At 35.3% G+C, this 19211-nt stretch overlaps 1 protein-coding gene and 1 long non-coding RNA gene across 2 annotated transcripts; one reads left to right on the top strand and one right to left on the bottom strand.

Annotated features, from left to right (window-relative positions):
• Positions 1-8037: 8037 nt before the first annotated feature.
• Positions 8038-8496, bottom strand: LOC113739432 (uncharacterized). Its single transcript, XR_003460248.2, has 2 exons — positions 8448-8496; positions 8038-8084 (listed from the first exon to the last, which is right to left on the bottom strand). It is a non-coding gene; the product is annotated as an uncharacterized lncRNA (long non-coding RNA).
• A 2619-nt stretch (positions 8497-11115) lies between these two features.
• Positions 11116-18984, top strand: LOC113739271 (uncharacterized). Its single transcript, XM_072044997.1, has 7 exons — positions 11116-11356; positions 11763-11843; positions 11926-11997; positions 12242-13153; positions 13245-16526; positions 16671-16831; positions 18898-18984. Exons 1-7 carry the CDS (start codon positions 11116-11118, stop codon positions 18982-18984), a joined length of 4836 nt encoding a protein of 1611 aa, XP_071901098.1.
• Positions 18985-19211: the final 227 nt, after the last annotated feature.

Below are 19211 nucleotides of genomic sequence, written 5' to 3' on the forward strand. Positions count from 1 at the left end.
TTATCTGAATGTGCTCTTACATTTTTACCTCAATTATTCACTAAGCATATAGTTTATCCCGTTCTATTTATTTTCCTTAGCAGGGGGCCAACGCGGGGATCGCTTGGGAAGGTGTATAGACTTTTGGTTATAGAATAGTTGATTTTGACCTGTTATAAGTCGACTAGTAAGATGTATATAGTTGTCGTGGTGGTTGTAGTTATCAGCTTTTCTAGGGTTTACTTTCTAGTACTTGTGATATGTAATTTTTGGAGAATTGGATGTAATATTTGAGATTTATCTTGTAATTCATTTGAAAACTGTAGTGAGTGAGTGAGTCACGGCGAGAGTTGGGCAGGCGGTCCGCCGAACCCTTTGGTTCGCCTTAGGGGGAGGCGGGGGCGTCACAATTTTGGTCCAAAATAATAACTTAAAAAGGGTTTTTAGGAAAAAAATAGAAATCGCCACTTAGTATTGACTTAAGGTGTAAGTCACCCAAAAAATGTATTTTTAATAAAAAATAGGTAAAACCCTTTTTAAACGACTTCAAATCATTGAAAACAAGAGAAAAGTGTTCGGGAGTCACGGTTAAAGAAAGGAAAGGCAAAGATTTGATAGAATCAAATCTAAAGCACCCTTTCAATCTAATCAAGACTAGTTGCGTGATTTAGTCAAAAATTTTCTTAATTTAGCCTATAAATTTATCACATTTGGATGTTACTATATGGATGCAAACCTAGACATAATGGATATCGGGATGGTCGAAATATCTCTTCAAAATTTAATTAATGTGAATCATATTAATTGCCATACCCAAAATGATTCTTAGAAGAGGTCACGAATATGCAAAAGATGAGACTCGAGGAAAAAGAAGAATTATAATGTATAAATAAACGTGACCTAAAGGAGAGGAATGCATAATGGGTATGGGAGACTAAGATTCGCGACTTCAATTTTTCTTTTTATAGAGAAGATATGAGTGTGCTAAAACTAAAAAACCATATTCGTCCATTTCTCATATTTGAAGGATGACTCTCCTAATCCTAGTCAAGCAAATGAACTAACTTATGTCTAATTTCCTAGATGGAATGGAAGTTTAAATGTCATGTTTTGCACACATAGGGGTGAGGGGGATAATATATAGAGGAAATATCATACAAGATATAAAAAATCCTAAAAATAAGAAACATGTATGAAATACAATGAATATCACGCAAAGAATATGAATTTAGCGCGAAAACGGTTTAAAGGGTCTAGCGTTGGACTAACCCATTTTTACAAGTCTTCACCAGCGTTGGACTAGTGAGAAATCAGGAGAAATAACACAACTAGCATTCGACTAGTATGGTGACGCCATGCATTTATTACAACTAAATGAATCACATAAAACATAATTAAAGCAAGTAAACACATAAAACACAAAAGAGCACATAACACGTGGGCATGATATCTAGATGCAAAGTCTTTAAAAAAAGTGAATAAACAAGTAAACACACAAGCATGCATGCACACAAGCAAATAAACGCAAATAAAAACCTAACTATTATATTCGGGGACCCTAATTACAATCTAAAGGGGGGAAATCCAAAGATAATAATCTAACTATTACATTTATCTAACTAAATATATTTTTAACAAAAATTGAACCTATCTATTACATAGATTAGCTAAATACATGTCTTGAGCACCTATCTATTACAATTTGGTATTTAAATGCCTTACAAATAATTATCAAAATTAAATAAAACAAATAAATTTTAAAATGGATAGAATAAATAATTAAAAGAAAAAGCACTCAAAACATGCAATTACACATAAAAACACATTAGAGCACATAAGGGGATTTTAAATAATAAAAGAGATTACCTCCCTTGAAATGGTGGCTAAACTGGGTGAATTTTGCTCTAATTATGCTCCAAAATGAACAAAATGATCAAGACACCAATTTAATTATAAAAAAATAAAAATAATCATGAAATCTACCAATTAATGGAGTTAAATGAAGTATAATTAACAATTAAAGAAGAAAAACAACTTGTATTTAAGAAATCAAAACTGTTAGGGATCTAATTACAAAATTTAAGAAAGTTTTTGAGGTCAAATTATAATTATTACAACAATTGGGGGTCAAAATTAAAGAAAAATAAAGTTTAAAGACCAAATTATAATTAAAATAGGGATGTAATTGAAAGAATCTAAAGTTTATAGGGCTCGAGTAAAAAACTCAAACGTGTAGGGACTAATCTGCAAATTCGTTTCTTGTCTTCCTAACCCAACAGGCCACTTGGGCCATTTTCCTCTTCTTGGGCAGCCTCTCAAGCCCAGTGAATAGTCCAAGGAAAAAGGCAGGCCAGCCTATTATTTTTTATCACTCAAACCCAATCGAAAACAGTGGGCTTTAGCCCCCAAACCCATGCCAAAATCCAACCAGAATAACCTAACCCATTCCCCTAAACCCAAACAAAATAACCTTTAACCCAAACAAACCTATTTTATTAAAACCCAATCAAAATAATAAATCTATCAAAATTATAAACCTTAAATTTCATGTTAAAATTCATAAATAATCTGTTCAAAAATCATATTAAAACATGCCAAATAAAATTAAAATTTAAAGGAGCAAAATTGATTAATTTTCCAATTTATTTGGGCCATAGTGAAATTATTTGGGAGTTGGGGGGTCAAACGGAAAATATTCATATTATTCATGCAAATGGTTCGAGGGAAGCTTTTCTACAACTTTTCTTAGTTCATCTCCAGAAACACTTTCCGTCCAAATAGCCAACTTCAGAAACAAAATGGGACCATAATGCAACCTCCAACAACATCCAAGTCTCATTTAATCCAAAACCACATTCAATCACAAAAAAAACATGGAGGAAATGTAATAATTCATGCATAACAAGAAAATTGCAAACGGCAAAGACAAATGGAGCAAAATTTTGGCATATTTGTTGCATATTTAGGTATATATGAGAGAAAAAGGGAAGAATGAGATACCTTTTGATACGTTTTGGCATCAAATGAATGCGAAGAAAATTCAAGAAAAGTGTGTTCCGATGCGATCAAGAAAAAATTCAAGAACTGCGGATACCAGGGATGATTTTCTTCCAATTTCGAAGTCCGATTTGGTGGCCTTAAAGTTGTTTTCTCCCGAAATCTTCAACACAAAAGTTATTTACCTACATCTATAGAGTATGTATAAAAAATAATAAATGAAAAATAAGGTAAAAAGAAAGAGAAAATGGTGTCCGAAAATGGCTGCTTGATCAACCCGGTATCAAATTTTCCAGAAATTTTTTTCTTTCCTTTTTTCTCTCTGGTTTCTCTCCCTTTTGCTGTTTCTTTCTCTCCTTTTCTTTTTGGCCGCCGCCTCTCCCTTTCTCCCCTTCTCTCTCTTGGTTTTTTTTTTCTTTTTTCTTCCTTTCTTTCTCCCTTTTTTTTTTCTTTCTCCCTCTCTTCCTTTCTTTCTTTGTTGTGCCCCAAGCTCCCTAGTTTCCTCCTCTCTTTTCCAGATTTTTCATCCAAAACTCAACAGCTCTCCTTGCCACCTAATCTCTTGCAAGTGTTGTGGTGTGCAAAAAGACAAATACACATGGCTATTATTCACTCAAACCACTTAGCTATCTTGCATGCATTCCACCTATTTCTTGTTCTTTTTTCTTTTTTACTTTTCAAGGCAAAAATTTAGAGTAAACAAAAATGTTAAATTCCTATTTGAGATTTGCCTTGCAAATTTTCATTTTATTTTGAAGAAATTGAATTTGAAAAGATTAAAAAAACATTGAAATTTTTAGTTGTGAAAATTTTCTTTTTCCGGAAATTTAATGCAAAAAATGTTTAACAAATGATGAACTTAATATAATAAAAATAGCTAACTATCATTTTGCGAACTTTGGTTAAATAAAAATAAAATTAAAATTTTGGTGTCTACAAAAGTTAAGGCTTTTTATAGCCTACAAGACTAAACTCCTAATCCAACTAGGAAATGAGAAACTTAACCCTAACTTCACTTAACTCTACGAATTAACTGCAATTCGACTACTAACTATGTTCAACGTGGTCTTTTAGTCATTTATTCCACTAATTAACGACTCAACTTGATAAACTAAAGCTGCTAGAATTAATCTAGGCAAACGACACAAGCACAAAGAAACTCAAACCAAAAACTATAACATTAACTAAGGAAAAATGACTCTTTATAGCTTTAGCTAGGCTCAACGAGTGGCTTGGCTTCTTTAGCATCTAGATCCCGTATCATATTCTCTGTATTATCTGAGTTTGAGTTCGAGCTTAACAAATCTTTGATTTCGAATCTTGAACTCGACTCATCTAAAATACAAGGAGCTTGATCTCAATTTATCTAAAATATAAGGAGCTCGAGCTCGCTTGAGAAGCAAGTTGCGTTCAAGAGTTGTTAAATGATTGAATTCGAGTAGTAAGACATAATTTCTTCTAAAAATATAAGTTTTTATCTATTCTAACAATTACAAAAAATAAAATATTACACACACACACATGATGATTTCGAGGAGAATATCTAAAGGCTCAAGTTTGATTAATAACCATATTTTAATAGTTTGAGCTCAGTCAAACTCGAGTAGGAGTCAATCTTTGACCGAGTTGCTGGATTTGCTACCCCTATTTATTACTATTATTGAAAGTAGCACTTATTTCTAGCCCTAAATAACAGCAGCATTTTGTAGAGTGAATGAAAAAGAAAAGGACAAAATGAAGAGTAAAAGCGTATATTTATCATCCAAACAATTCTGTAGCAAATTGCAATTTGTAAGCATTTACTTTTTAGCGCAACTTTTGCTGAAGGAGTCTTAAATGCCTTTAATTAATATTTGCGCTACAAATTTCGTGGACATCTTGTAGGAGTTTCGGTAGAAAGGGTGAAGATTAACCAACTTTTGATTGAAATATTTGGTAAGAAAGAGGGTGTTTAGCTGTTGGAGTAGCGTAGCCGTTTAGAGCGTATGGACCTTAATTACAAGGTCGAAGGTTCAAGCCCTTTTTCTAGCGTTTAATTAATTGCTTTTGCTTGCTCCAATTCTTTTATTTGTGTTCTATTTTACTAAATTTTTTTTTATTTGTCTTCTATTTTGATTGATTAGAGAGTCATTCAAATGCCAAGCAAAACTTCTATTTTTTTTTTATTTGTCTCCTATTTTGATTAACTTGAGAGTTCATTCAAGCATTCAAATGCCAAGAACTTCTCCAGCCCAATGGAAAATTCGAAAATAATTAAAAAGAATTACATCATTGTTCTGAAGTCATCTCTCAACCTTTTTCTTAGAATTATAGATATTCATATTAGTGAATAATTTTTGAGAATTGATTTGTCTTTGTAGAGAATTGATTTGTCTTTATATTTTTGGTTGTTTTTTTTTTTTTTGGAGGGAATGTAATATTGACATTGAAATAATTTAGTGAATTATTTTGATTAGTCATAAAAAAGAAGTCAAGCAATAATCCATTTCTCTGCTTAGTTTGAGAGGTTTTCCTGCTAAGTCAACATGATGACACTGTACGGGAAATAACGCCACATCTATATATAGGGAATTGGGGCATTGTAAAACGGATCAGTTTTTCCAACACCAATAAGATCAGTTCCCTTCCATCTATCCTCAAGCTTCCTCTCTTTTACTTTTCCGACTTTTCTTCCATTGTACTCACTATCCATGTGCAAATAATATATTCCCAAGGTGAAGAATATTTACGACGGCCAATGCAAAGAAAAACATAAGGTTTTTTAATGCCGAAAAAATAAGGTTAGGTGATAGCAACATTAAGTTTTTTCTATTTTAAGGACAAATAAATGAAATTTCTCAAATGAAACAAACCTATTAAACCAAAAATCAATTAGCATCATCTTCATGTTGAGCATAAAATGCAGCAATTGATAAATGCTATCATTAACTTTTTCTAGTAATCAATTTAAAATTTTTTTTGATCTCTTGATAATAGAAAAATGATATCAGTAACGTACATACATTGAACACATTAATAAAATCAAATTATACTAGGAAATCCTTATACTATATAAGAATGAGTTTTGGTGAAAGAGAGGTTTGCATTTCAACCGCACAGGCAGGGACCTTTTGGGAATGTGAAATATTCTGGTGTGTTTTATAAGCTGTAGGTACAAGTGATGGAAGCTTGTGGTTAGGTATATTACCCAAAATACCCTTATTTATAGAGGGGTAAAACTTTAGATTGGTGAAATATTTGGGTATTTATGGTATGTGGAATTAATCTGGAACTATTTGTTGCTTCTGGTACAACACCCATAAGCCAGTGAGTTTGTGAAATTACTTAAATACTTTAGGTGGACGTTAAGGAAGCCTGTGTTTGGTATATTTACCGACCTAACCCCATTTTAGTACAATTAATTGAAGTTCTCATTCACGAGACGTCAGGCTATTGGTGGAATGTCCAATTAATGTGCACCTGTAGTTGCCTTTCGTACAACCTCTATATGCTCGTGTGTTAGTGTAATTACTGTAATATCCCTTAACAACAATTAATGAGCCTTTTTAACCGCTTGCTCTGTCTGAAACGTTTAGCTGGTTGGTGTGCCCTCATGAATGCTAAGGCTTTGGTCGGAACCCATTTCTTGCTCAATTATATCTGAATTTAATTTAATGGCCATAAGCGTGGGTCAGTTTACTCCCCTTTGAGCTTCAGTGCTTCCGTTTTCTCTTTTTGGCTTTGACTACCCTGACTTGCCTCTTCGTTTCCTTCTTCATCCAAGCTCAGCTCTGAATTCCCATTTGCTCTTCATTAATTATCCCCCAACTCAATAGCCAAACCACTGGTATGTTAATGCCGAATCCGTCGCTCATCAGTTTCACCCTTTTCGCATTCTGCAATTGGGATATTTCTTCCTGGCTTCATGCTAAGCACCTCGAAATGTTCTTCAGTCGCAGCTACTCCTGGTGGTTCAGTTTGAGGTGAGAGTTGTCCCCCCCAATTTTTCCAGCCCTCCCCCTAATTTTGACGATTTGTTCTTAATTCCTGCAATTATAGACTTTTATCCTGCATTTCAGCTGCAAGCTAGCATTTTCCGTACAAATCCGGCTGCCCTCTGTAATTTGACTGGTTAACTTATATTTTTATAGGTTTGGAGCAACATCCAGAAGGAGCTCTCGGTTGGGTTTCTGGAATAAGGTTTGTTTTTTGACATATTTTGCCTTTCTGCAGTATGCACGAATTTCATTTTCACAGAGTTTGATTGTCGCGATATGTGAAGTGCTTGATTATATCATGTATTGTTCATTTTTAGCTATTTGGTGTGCCTCTTTATTTTTTTTCGGACTTAATTGCCTTTTTGTCTCGGTTATCCGATTATTCCACTGGTATTTAGTCTCATCTAGGCTTCGGCTCTTTAACTCGAGCTTCAAAATATTAAAGCCTATGCTTTCTGGAAAATTTATAGAAGAAAGCAGACCTAATAAGTAGACAGGTAGATAGGAATTTAGCCAACGAGGTGCCTGTACAGTTTCCTTATAGGTATGCACATGAAGGGAGAGGCCAAGTGATGGGTTCAACTTATAGCAGCCACTGGTCTAGCTTCTCCAACAGCCACGGGTCTGATTTCACCACCTCCTTCCCCTGTCAACCATGCATGCATGGATGCCCTAAAGTAACAGAAATAGTAACCCCAAGGTGCAGCCCAAAAGCTTCCAACTGAAACTGAAACTGTTTAGATGCGCTAAAAGCTTCCAACAATTTGAGATGAATTTTTGACTTTGAGTAGAATCTGCTTTAGCCCAATGATTTAACTCTAGGGTACCTGCCTGAAAAGAACTCTGGGTCATACCCGGACTTTCTTTCTCTAAACTATTACATGGTGAGGTATGCCAACTTTCTTATATTTTAGTATAATATACCTTACATCCATGCACAAAATAAGATTTCTCTGTCATGTGATTTGGAAATTTTAAGCAAATGACTTTGCTGCCTTGCTGATGGGAGGAAGGAAAAAAAACCTAAATTGAGAGCCAATACAAGTATATTACATTATGAATCTTAAACAATGTCCAGGGAATACCTTACACGTCACAGACATGTCAGCATACACACTAAGAAGTGGACTTCTGCAACAGAAAGAAGGTTGGTTCAGGAAACAAGTCAAATAGCATAGGATGGGACTTGAAACTGGGGCAACGTTACTTTCCCCTCTTCAAGCCCCATTAGGGAACAGGGAAAAAGGAAAAAACAACTCATGGTTGTACACAAAATGGTTCAAATTGTCTTATGCTTCATTGTTTCAGTAACAGAAAATCAACACATTAGAGTAATGCATAGAAGATCTTAAGACACTATATTTTTCCAAATTGCAGATAGTGTAAGCATAGTTGTTCTGATTTTGTGTTAAGAGATCTGTTAAGACAAAAACATTCAAAGATAGGAATACAGAATAAAATTTTGTTCATTGATGGTACGAGTATGGAAAAGACCTGCTAAAAAGAAGATGATCATATGTGTTCCTGAGCTTCCTGTCAAACCTGCAATTGAAGTCAATTATATCAATATCACTGAGCTAAGATATTACTGCAATTTGTGACAACAAATAGGATTGTTCACTTATACAAGATGATATTCCTGTAGGGAACCATATTCTAAGTGTTATTTTGTGTAGTTACAGGAGGAATCCATAAAATCTTACTCCTGATTAATCCAATGAACGTCAGGAACAGATTGTCATTTTGAAATGATACAGAAAGCATATCAGGTGTTAATTCATAACTAGCGAAGATTTGACCAACAAGGATAGTAATTTGTTGAGTTGCGCCTAAATTTGGTACTTAGACTACCGATGTAATTGCTGTTAAGATTAAAGCTTACGCAAGTTGAGTGAAATGAGGATTTGCTTTTGTTTTATTGAATAAGAATGAAAATTTTGTTTAATGTCAGTTTGATTCCTTGATCATGCTTTAAATTCAGCTATTTTTTCTCAATTCAACGGAAGGATTTTTTTTGTCAAAAAATCCATGGAATATTCCTTTATTAAGGTGCATGCATAATACCCTTAAAGAGGATGTTCAATTTCTTTTGGCAGAACCTTTTTTAAAAGTGTCATATGTATCCAGATTGCAATCAAGTCCCACATAACTGCGCATGAACTATATCTTCGTAAATACTTCATTGCCTTTTGAGGGAATGATAGTTGAAGGAAAATTTTTCATTAAAGAAAGATAACTTACACAAGTTTAAGGACCAATCCAATTATCTATACTATATACAAAGGAAATGAGGATTTTTTGGTTTAAACAATATTTTATCGCTTTATATCCATTCTAAACTACTTCCATAACTACTAAGTACTAATATGTCCTTCAACCAAGTAAAATGTATTTCTTGTTGTTTTATTTTTTTAATTTATTTAATAAATCTTAATTTTTATAAGCAACTACCAGTTGTGGTTGTGGATTATACCAAATAACTATTTGTTTATACATTTTACTTTGGCAAATTTTCTTCATAGCTATTGTAAAAATATCGAGCCAATTATCTTACAAATGATTTCAACAAGTGTACTATAAAAATGTTTTACAAATATATTTTTGGTTAGTTGCACGCATATTTGTGTATGCCTCAAACACTAGATTAATATAAAGTTTCACGGTCATGAATGATAAGACAGACACAAAGGTCTAGATTATTCATATCTTTTATTACCACAAAAGGCAAGATGGGCTCTATGGCCAATTGTTATAAAATTTGCCTTATAATGAACTCAAGAAGCAAAATTTGAGCATTTGAGCCGATTCCAATTTAGTTTTGTTTGAAAGCCACAACATGCAAAGTGATATAAGAACTTTGAACTGCAATAAAAAGCAAAAAGGTGGTGCAAGAACCATTCTCAACTTGGTTTAAATTTGACAATGTAACCCCATAACATAGGGTAACTGTAATCATAGGGTAACTGTAAGAGGGCCAAAATCTGTTCCATTGACAAGTTCATAAGTGGAGGTGAAATAAAAAATATGTATATCGAATAATATCATATTTCCTAAACGAATTAAATGAGGACATCCAGAATAAAATCAGCACATCCATACTTACTGAGTACTTGCTCATCGGAAAATCTTCTGCTAACATCTTTGCTACGCATTATTCTAAGCAAATCCTTGACTTCTGGAGATAGTGAATTGAACACTGTCGTAGGAAACCTCTCATTTGCCCTGGGAACAGCCTCAACAATCTCTGGGGCTGAATCACCAGAGAATGGTGGAAATCCAGCCAGCATTATGTGCTAGATCACACCACCACTCCACACATCAACCTTTTCATCATAATGTCTAACAGCTACCACCTCAGAGGCCACATAATAATGAGCCCCCACTACTCCAGATATTAGTTGTCCATCATCAAGGAATTCTGCGGAGCCAAAATCAGCTAGCTTAAGCTCATTCCAGTTATTAATAGTATATTATCAGGCTTGATGTCGCAATGGACCATCCGTAGGTGGTGACAATGTGCTATTGCCTCCATCAATGGTCTCTGTAGATGATTAGAAAATGGCCATGAAAATATAATTTTGCTGATGGGAATAGTAAAATGACAACATTAGTATAGTTGGCATTGTTCATAAGATGCTAAAGTTAACACCAACTTAAATGCCACCGAGTAGTATATTCAAAGCGTCACGAATATATCCTTTTTGCCAGATTTAAACAATTGTATAAGAGAATCCACTACAGCCCTTACTCCCAGCCGCTCAGAACTCCCACTAAATCTAACTCTGAAGGATCCAGCCTACCCCACCGTCCACTTTCCTACTCACCCTTTGGTCTGGACAACATGTACTTTATTATTTCTGAACTAGAGACCAAGTAAACGTAAAGGCTGTGAAGGGGATGGATAGGCATAGGCCAGATTAGATGTCTTGGCTAGATATCTGATTTACTACTGAACTTGATACATATCTGTTGATTGTTATGCTTAAACATTCAGAAATATGATTTATCTGTGTGATCTTGTGCCTTGATTGTTATCTAGGATAGCGAATTTTTAAATAATATGTGATGGCGGACATTTTTGCTGTTATTATTAATACCTTTATTATAAAAGGCATTTTACCCCCAGGAAAACCTTTAGGATGCATAATTATCGCAGTTTAAAATGAGTACACTAAGTAAAGATAACAAGTTGGAAGAGCAAAAGCGACGACGAAATGAGAGAGCAAGGGCTAAATATGCATCATTGTCTGAAGAAGAAAAAGAGCGACAGCGACAAAAACGCCGAGATGCTTATAAGAGAAGAAAACAACAGGCCTGTGAGGATGAAGCTAGAAGGTTGTTATTACAGCAACCTTTAGAAGTGAACGATGGAGACCAACAGAACAGTAGACCTTGTTATACAGGTAGTATGACTTTAAATAAGAAGAGATAATCCCTAAGATACGTTTGACCAGGCCAACAAATGTTAATACATTATTTTTTAGATACACGTGACCCTTGTGGAACAAGCTGCACACAAACATCTCATGTAACTGAGACTCCAAACAACTGCCCAGGTTTGCAGATTATAATCTGGATCAATTCCAGCACTAAATGAAACCCTAATGTATTATTGAAACCCAAGGCTGATGTTTTATACATACATATATAGGCGCAGCCCCAAATCTTTGCTGTCAGGCCCCCTGTCGACATGCAGACACACATAAAACCTCAGGTTGATCCGCAGTTAGTAACTTAAAAGCTTTAGTATAATTCCAACTTATATTCCACATATCCTATGTTAATTGTATTCAAAATTGACACTTATAGATCAACCGGTGATATGCAGTAGCTGTACTGCCCTGTTGACAGATGCTATCAATGATTTACCAAGGGTAACTATAGGTGAAGGTAACACTCTAATACAAAGTAGTTACCTATTCTATGATAAATTACATTCTAAAATAGTAATCAATTGCAATTGTTGATATAGGATCTTCATCTTCATCGACTGTGAACACTCAGAAACCCTCCACTCAGAGGAAGATATTGAACCAGATGACAGGTTAAAATTTTCAGATATAGAAAGCACCCTGCATTTTATACATATACCCAGAAAACTAAACGTTAATAAGAATGAGTTGTTTCTAACTATATCAAAATTATTGATTAGTGCCAGCTTCTGCAACGAACAAAGAAACTACAAAAAAAAGGCGGTCTGGACGACATAAACAAGGTAAATAAACATGTAAGAAAAGTGTCTAAATTGGCTAAATATAAGCGCCTAAATCAAATTTTATTAAATGTAGGCAGCTCTGTGACCAGAGGAACTGAATTGTTATCCTCCGTTATCTTAGAAGCTGATACTTTACCTGAAGTTGATGACTGTAAGTATTGCGGGGCGAAAAAATTCTTTTCAGAGACTGCTAATTTTTGCTGCTCAGATGGAGAGGTAGTGTTGAAAGAAAATAAGCTTCCAGACATATTGATTGAATTGTTCACGGGGAAAACTGAAGAAGCTTTGTGTTTTAGGACATATGTAAGAACCTATAACAACATGTTTGCCTTTACGTCATTTGGGGTTCACTATGACAAGTCATTATGTAAGAGGACAAATGGGATATATACATTCAAGATACAGGGACAGACTTATCACTACATTAATCAACTTATACCTCATGGAGGGTCGGGGATGTTCTTACAACTATATTTCCATGACACTGAACATGAGCTTGCAAATCGAATGGCATTTTCTGCAAAACTCAGTGAGACCGTGGTCTTAAAGCTCATAGAAGTGATGAAAAATAACCCGTATGCTTGCTTCTTTCGTAGTCTGCGTCATGTCCCTAATTTAGAATCCCATCAAATAGTTCTCAAAACCCATTGTGATAGTGATCAAAGGGTGTTTAACAAGCCCACTGTATCTCAAGTAGCAGCGCTTTGGGTAGAGGGTGAAGGTGCGGAGCAAACATATTCGAGGCATATTCAAGTATACACTAATGGTGGAGAAAGCCGTAGAGTTCAATACTATTATGGTTGTTACGACCCTTTGCAGTATCCATTATTATTTCCCTTAGGTGAAACAGGGTGGCAACCAGGAATTAGGAGATCAGGGACTGGGAACCCAAAAAAACGAAAGAGATGTCCTAAACATTATACGGATAATGCAACTTTACAGAGCTTCAGATCTGCCGATGAAATGATACAATCTGAGGAACAAGGTCAGTGAAACAGCCAATATTAAAATTTTATCTATTACCACTACATTTCAGGCAAGTAACTAAAGGTAACTTTTGACATTTTTTGCATCAGCTTTCAGCCAATTTGAAGACTCAAAAGAATATGTGTCGATGAGGGAATATTATGCATATAGGTTTCAGATGAGAAAACAAAATACACCTGGTATTTTGAACACTGCTCGAGCATTCCAACAGTATGTAGTCGACATGTACGTGAAAATAGAAACACAAAGACTTGACTTCCATAGAAAGAGACAAAAATTAATAAGAACTGAACAGCTCCAAGGAGTAATGGACTCTGTTGTTGAAGGGGAGTCTAAGGGTTCGAACGTTGGCCAACGAGTGATCTTGCCTGCTTCATTTATAGGAGGACCTCGAGATATGAAAAGACGTTATGTTGATGCCATGAGCTTGGTACAAAAGTATGGAAAGCCTGACCTCTTTTTGACAATGATTTGTAATCCTTCATGGCCAGAAATTAAAAAAAATATGCTGCCAACAGATGAATCACAAAATAGAGTTGATCTATGTGCTAGAGTGTTCCATGCAAAACTTGAATTACTGAAAGAAGAGCTCTTTAAAAAAGGAATTTTTGGAAAAGTTGCAGCTTATACCTATGTTGTAGAATTCCAAAAACGTGGATTACCCCATGCTCATTTCCTTATCATTTTACACCCTGCTTCAAAACTTTATTCAACAGAATCATATGATCAAATTGTATCTGCTGAATTACCTGATCCGGTGGAACAGAAGCATTTATTTAAAATGGTCCGGAAACATATGATACATGGTCCATGTGGTGACAAAAAGCCTGAAAATGTTTGTATGCAAGGAACTACCACCAAAAAATGTAAGAACAAATACCCTAAAGATTGGGCAGAGAAGACATTGCATGGGGAAAACTCTTATCCAACTTATAGACGACGAAATAATGGAAGAAAAGTCTTTGTACGAGGTCATGAGTTGGACAATAAATGGGTTGTCCCATACAATGCATATCTTCTAGCAAAATTTAATTGCCACATTAATGTAGAAATCTGCTCAACAATAAAAGTGGTGAAATATACATACAAATACATATACAAGGGTCATGACAAAATTCATTTCTTTGTCAATTCTGAAGCTAAATCTTCTGAAATAGATGAAATCAAAGAGTATCAGGCAGCAAGGTGGGTTTCCCCGATAGAGGCAATTTGGCGAATTTATAGATTTCCCTTGTTTGATATACATCCTGCAGTCATCCATCTTCAACTCCACTTAGAAAATTATCAGTCATTAACTTTTAAAAATGATGCTGATCTTCGAGATTTGATGAAAAACAAGCATGCAAAAAAAAGTATGTTGACTGAGTTTTTTAGAATGAATGCTACTGATGAAACAGCAAAGAAGCTAAAATGCACCTACAAAGAATTCCCTGAATACTTTGTATGGTACCCTGGGAAAAAGTTGTGGGAGGTTAGAAAACAAAGAGACTGCATTGGGAGAGTAGTGATTGCAAACCCAACAGAGGGAGAGCGATATTTCTTAAGGCTGCTGTTGCTAAATGTGAAAGGGCCTAAGTCATTTGCTGACTTGAAATCATTCAATGGAGTTTGTGTGACCACATTTAGAGAGGCTGCAATCATGAGGGGTTTATTTGAGTCAAACAATCCTCAAGAGCAATGTCTAGAAGAGGCAGCCTTGTTTCACATGCCTTACAGTTTTAGGAGGTTATTTGCTACATTATTAGTCTATTTCCCTCCTGCTGATGCCAGATCATTATGGTTGAAGTTTAAAGGCTCCATGTCAGAGGATTTTGCTAGATTACCCTACCTAACTACTGAGGAAAAGGAGCACAGGGTCCTTCATGAAATCAACAAATTTTTAGAGTCAATGGGAAAGAACATCAATACATATTCTTTAGTTCATAGAGTGCTGAAATTTGATCAGGCTGGAAAAAGTACACGAGATACAATGAGTGAAATGAGCATAAAAGTCACAGAAAATGATATATCTGCAATATCATTATTAAATAAGGAGCAGAAAGTAGCATTTAATTTGATCATTGAAGCTGTCTTTGTGAAAAGTAAGGGTTGCTTTTTCGTTGATGGCCCTGGGGGAACAGGGAAAACATTTCTATATAGAGCATTATTAGCAGAAGTGAGATCAAAAGGATACATAGCATTAGCCACTGCTTCATGTGGAGTTGCAGCAGCTATACTTCCAGGAGGTCGAACTGCACATTCCCGTTTCAAAATTCCGCTAGACATGAACCCAAATAAGATGTGCAAAGTGAGCAAACAAAGTTCATTAGCAAAGTTACTGCAACGGGCAAAATTAATAATTTGGGATGAAGCACCGATGGCACATAAAGCTGGAATTGAGGGAGTTGATAAATTATTCAGGGATCTAATGGACAGCTCTGAGATTTTTGGATCAAAGGTCATTGTTTTTGGAGGAGATTTCAGACAAGTATTACCAGTTGTTGTTAGAGGATCAAAATCTGATTTTGTTCAGTCCAGTTTAATAACATCTTATATCTGGCCCGAACTCCAAAAGATACAATTGAAAGAAAATATGAGAGCAAAATCAGACCCCAATTTTACAGAATATCTTCTTCGTATCGGCAATGGAACTGAACCAGTTGTATATGATGAAAATGTTGAGATTCCTGCAAAAATGCTTATCAGATATACCACTGAAGAAGAATCTTTAACTGCTCTAATCAACACAGTGTATCCAGATTTTTCAATTTTTGCTGGCAGCAATTATTTGGGAATCAATAGAGCTATCCTTACTACAAAAAATGATTTCGTAGATGAGATCAATGATACCTTGATCCAAAACTTCCCAGGAGATTCTTTTGATTATATCAGCCGTGACACATGTTTAGATCCTTCTCAACAAGCAATTCTGGAAGATTTCATAAACAGCCTCACGCCTAATGGTTTACCTCCCCATCGATTAACTCTAAAGCAAAATACACCAATTATGCTGCTTCGGAACATTGATCCACCTGAGGGACTATGTAATGGCACTAGACTTGTATGTAGATCATTAAAATCTAATGTAATAGATGCTATTATAAGCTCAGGTGAATTCAGTGGAAAACAAGTCTTTCTCCATAGGATTTGCTTTAGAGTTGAAGATGATCCAAATTGTCCAATCTCTTTTGAAAGGATACAATTTCCTGTAAGGCTTTGTTTTGCAATGACTATCAACAAAGCTCAGGGACAAACTTTAGACTTTGTTGGTATTTATCTTCGTGAGCCTGTATTTTCACATGGCCAGCTTTATGTTGCCATTTCAAGAGCTAAAAATAGCAATTCTGTCAAGATCCTGATACGTCCTCCTATACATGATATTACCTTGGACAGTTTGACTGCAAATATAGTCTACCAAGAAGTTTTGCACTTAGCAAATGCATAGTCTTATTAAACATATTGTTTAAATGCACCTGCTGTATATACATCATCCCCCAATATTATACTAACATAGTTATTTTCCCAGCTATTTGCAGCAATACTGCAGAGAAAAATGGACAGCAACTTGGTTCGGTTCTATGAGATCAGCCCAGAGTTAAGTGACTGGACTACAATTGGCCAAGTCCTGGAGAAGCAAAAACCTCAAACTTCAAGGAAAGGAACTACATATCAGAAACTGGTCTTTGTTGATGCTGAGGTAATAGTTAGGCATCTACAATTATTTATTTTTATGTTACTCTGTCCTGTTCACAATTTCATTTCTACATACCAATAACCCAAGATTTTAGCTTACAATCATAAAACTAATTTTGATTTGCTGTATAATGGATCTCACTCTAGAATTTGTTCAGCCTTATCGTACACGAACAGTAGCAAAAAACCCAAAAACTGCATGCTCAAGTTCTCCAGTTTATGTAGCTCCTGCTATGACCTTTCTGATTATTCATTTTCCCTTTTCCATACTCAACTGTGTTTTAATTAAAAATGCTAAGTCAGGTGCTTAACTTCAAGACTTCCTGAAATGTCATCATAATTTGTGTTCCTAGAATATTAACTTCAAGACTTCATGAAAGGGTGCAACTTCAATTTATTCTGGGTAATAGCTGCCAAAATTATCCCTTTTGTGACCATCCCCAGATCTAACCTCCTACTGTGATTTTGTATGAACATATAGTTCGTTTCCCCTCTTTAATTATCAGTTTTAGAACCTTTTTGCTATTGTACATTACTTATCATTAAATTCTGCTTCCACCATTAATTGATGTGTAAGATTTTGTCTGCCGGATCAGAAGAATACGTAACTGAAATAAATAAAGCACCAAGTTAAACGCTAAAAAAAGGAAAAGGGATCACAATCTCAGTTCCCGTAATTTGTTGTTATACCTTTATGTTATGCTTCATATATACTATCACTTTCTCATGTAACTGGAAACAGTTTTGATATTCAATGCTGCTTTTTGGTAGTACAAAAAAACGGTCTGAAAATGCCCATAGGAAGTTGTAGGTTGTAACTACCATATGGGACAAGAGAAGATACAGACACAGTAGGGAAGCAGTGGGGGGGACTCAGGATAACGGCATTATGGACTTAGGAGGACGCATAGTGAAATCTATATAGCCAACTATCGTAGCACTAGCCATGAAATGAAATGAATTATAGTTTCTTTTTGTGCCTAGGAGAAAGTGCTAATGCAGTGAAAAGCATTTGGTTGGCTCATGCTGCATTGAGATTTGTGTTATGTGTGTACGTGTGTTTTGATTTCATCCATCACTACTGGACCTACTGTGGATATATGTGTACTATCTCGACTACTGATCATATTCAGCAGGTCCTCCATTTCTATTCTCTTCTTCTCCTCTTTGCCTGTCTACCCTTTACTCTGTCTTTTTGCTTCTCTACCGGCTGCTGCAGTTGCAGCTGTTTCTCATTCAGTTGGCCTTTCTGCCATTTGACCTACTTTGCGCTCAGTTCGTGTTACTCTTCTCCTGGTTTATGCTTTTAGTGGATATCTACTTTCTGGAAATAACTGTTTCACATGTTTGATAGGTTCTGCTATATATAGTATCTGCCTTTGCTCTTTAATAGGATTTTTGGGTCGCGTCTGATTCTTAATTCTTGGATACCAAACCATTCATGCTCCATTTCTTGTTTATTTGAGTTGACAGCGTGGTCCTTAGGCTGTTGGTATCATTCCTTCTCTAATCACTCATTACAGGAGGTACTTTATGGGGGTTGTTGTGCTCATCACCTGTTTTGTGTGCTTAGATACTATTTTCTTTAAAGACACCATACAAAAGTCTACAAGAATGTCTTTTCTTTCTATTGCCTACATATTTCTTATTTTCCATTATTCAGCTAAAGATAGAGCTTTCAACTTGACTTCCCGCTGTTCTTTAGCCTGTTATCTTTGTAATTGTTAAAAAGAGAAGTTTGTGACTTGAAGAGATTGTGTTTTCGTCCTCCCACTGTTGTAAGTCTGAGTCAGGATTTTGCCACTGCTTTTCATACGGATGGATAATGCAGCTTTAGTTATCTTGTTACACCCCCCACCAAAAACCCAGAAAAAAAAACACCAAAACTTCTCCCTCAGAAAAATGGTCCATAAAAGGACTAGCAATTCATCTACTCAGGATGTATCATTTTTCACCATCTTGTGTTGTTTGTTTTTCGATTTGTGCATGTATTTCTTATTTTACTCAAAAGAAATATCTTGCATAAGGTGGTGATCCTTTAATTTTGCATTGTTGGACAACATGCTGCAGCTTTCGTCTTGGCAAGCTTATGTTCTTATATGGCACAAATCCCTGCATGTGCATTTGGCAGTTGATGCCATGACTACCTCAAGATAGGATTCAAATCATTCCGAGGGATATTTGAATAGTTAAATAGTTCATAAAGATCAGTTCTGACACTCGAGAACACAATTGAGACTTGTTTGAAATAGCTACATTACCAAATCTTCCTTGTTAAATGTGACTACTATTCATATAATGTTTACGCCATGACTTGCTTATGGCGACAATCGATCTCGCTAAAGGCTAATCAACTAAACTTTGAGGACATGATTCTCATTTCT

The sequence above is a fragment of the Coffea arabica genome, chromosome 4c (genome assembly GCF_036785885.1).
Source record: "Coffea arabica cultivar ET-39 chromosome 4c, Coffea Arabica ET-39 HiFi, whole genome shotgun sequence".
NCBI classification, from domain to species: Eukaryota; Viridiplantae; Streptophyta; class Magnoliopsida; order Gentianales; family Rubiaceae; genus Coffea; species Coffea arabica.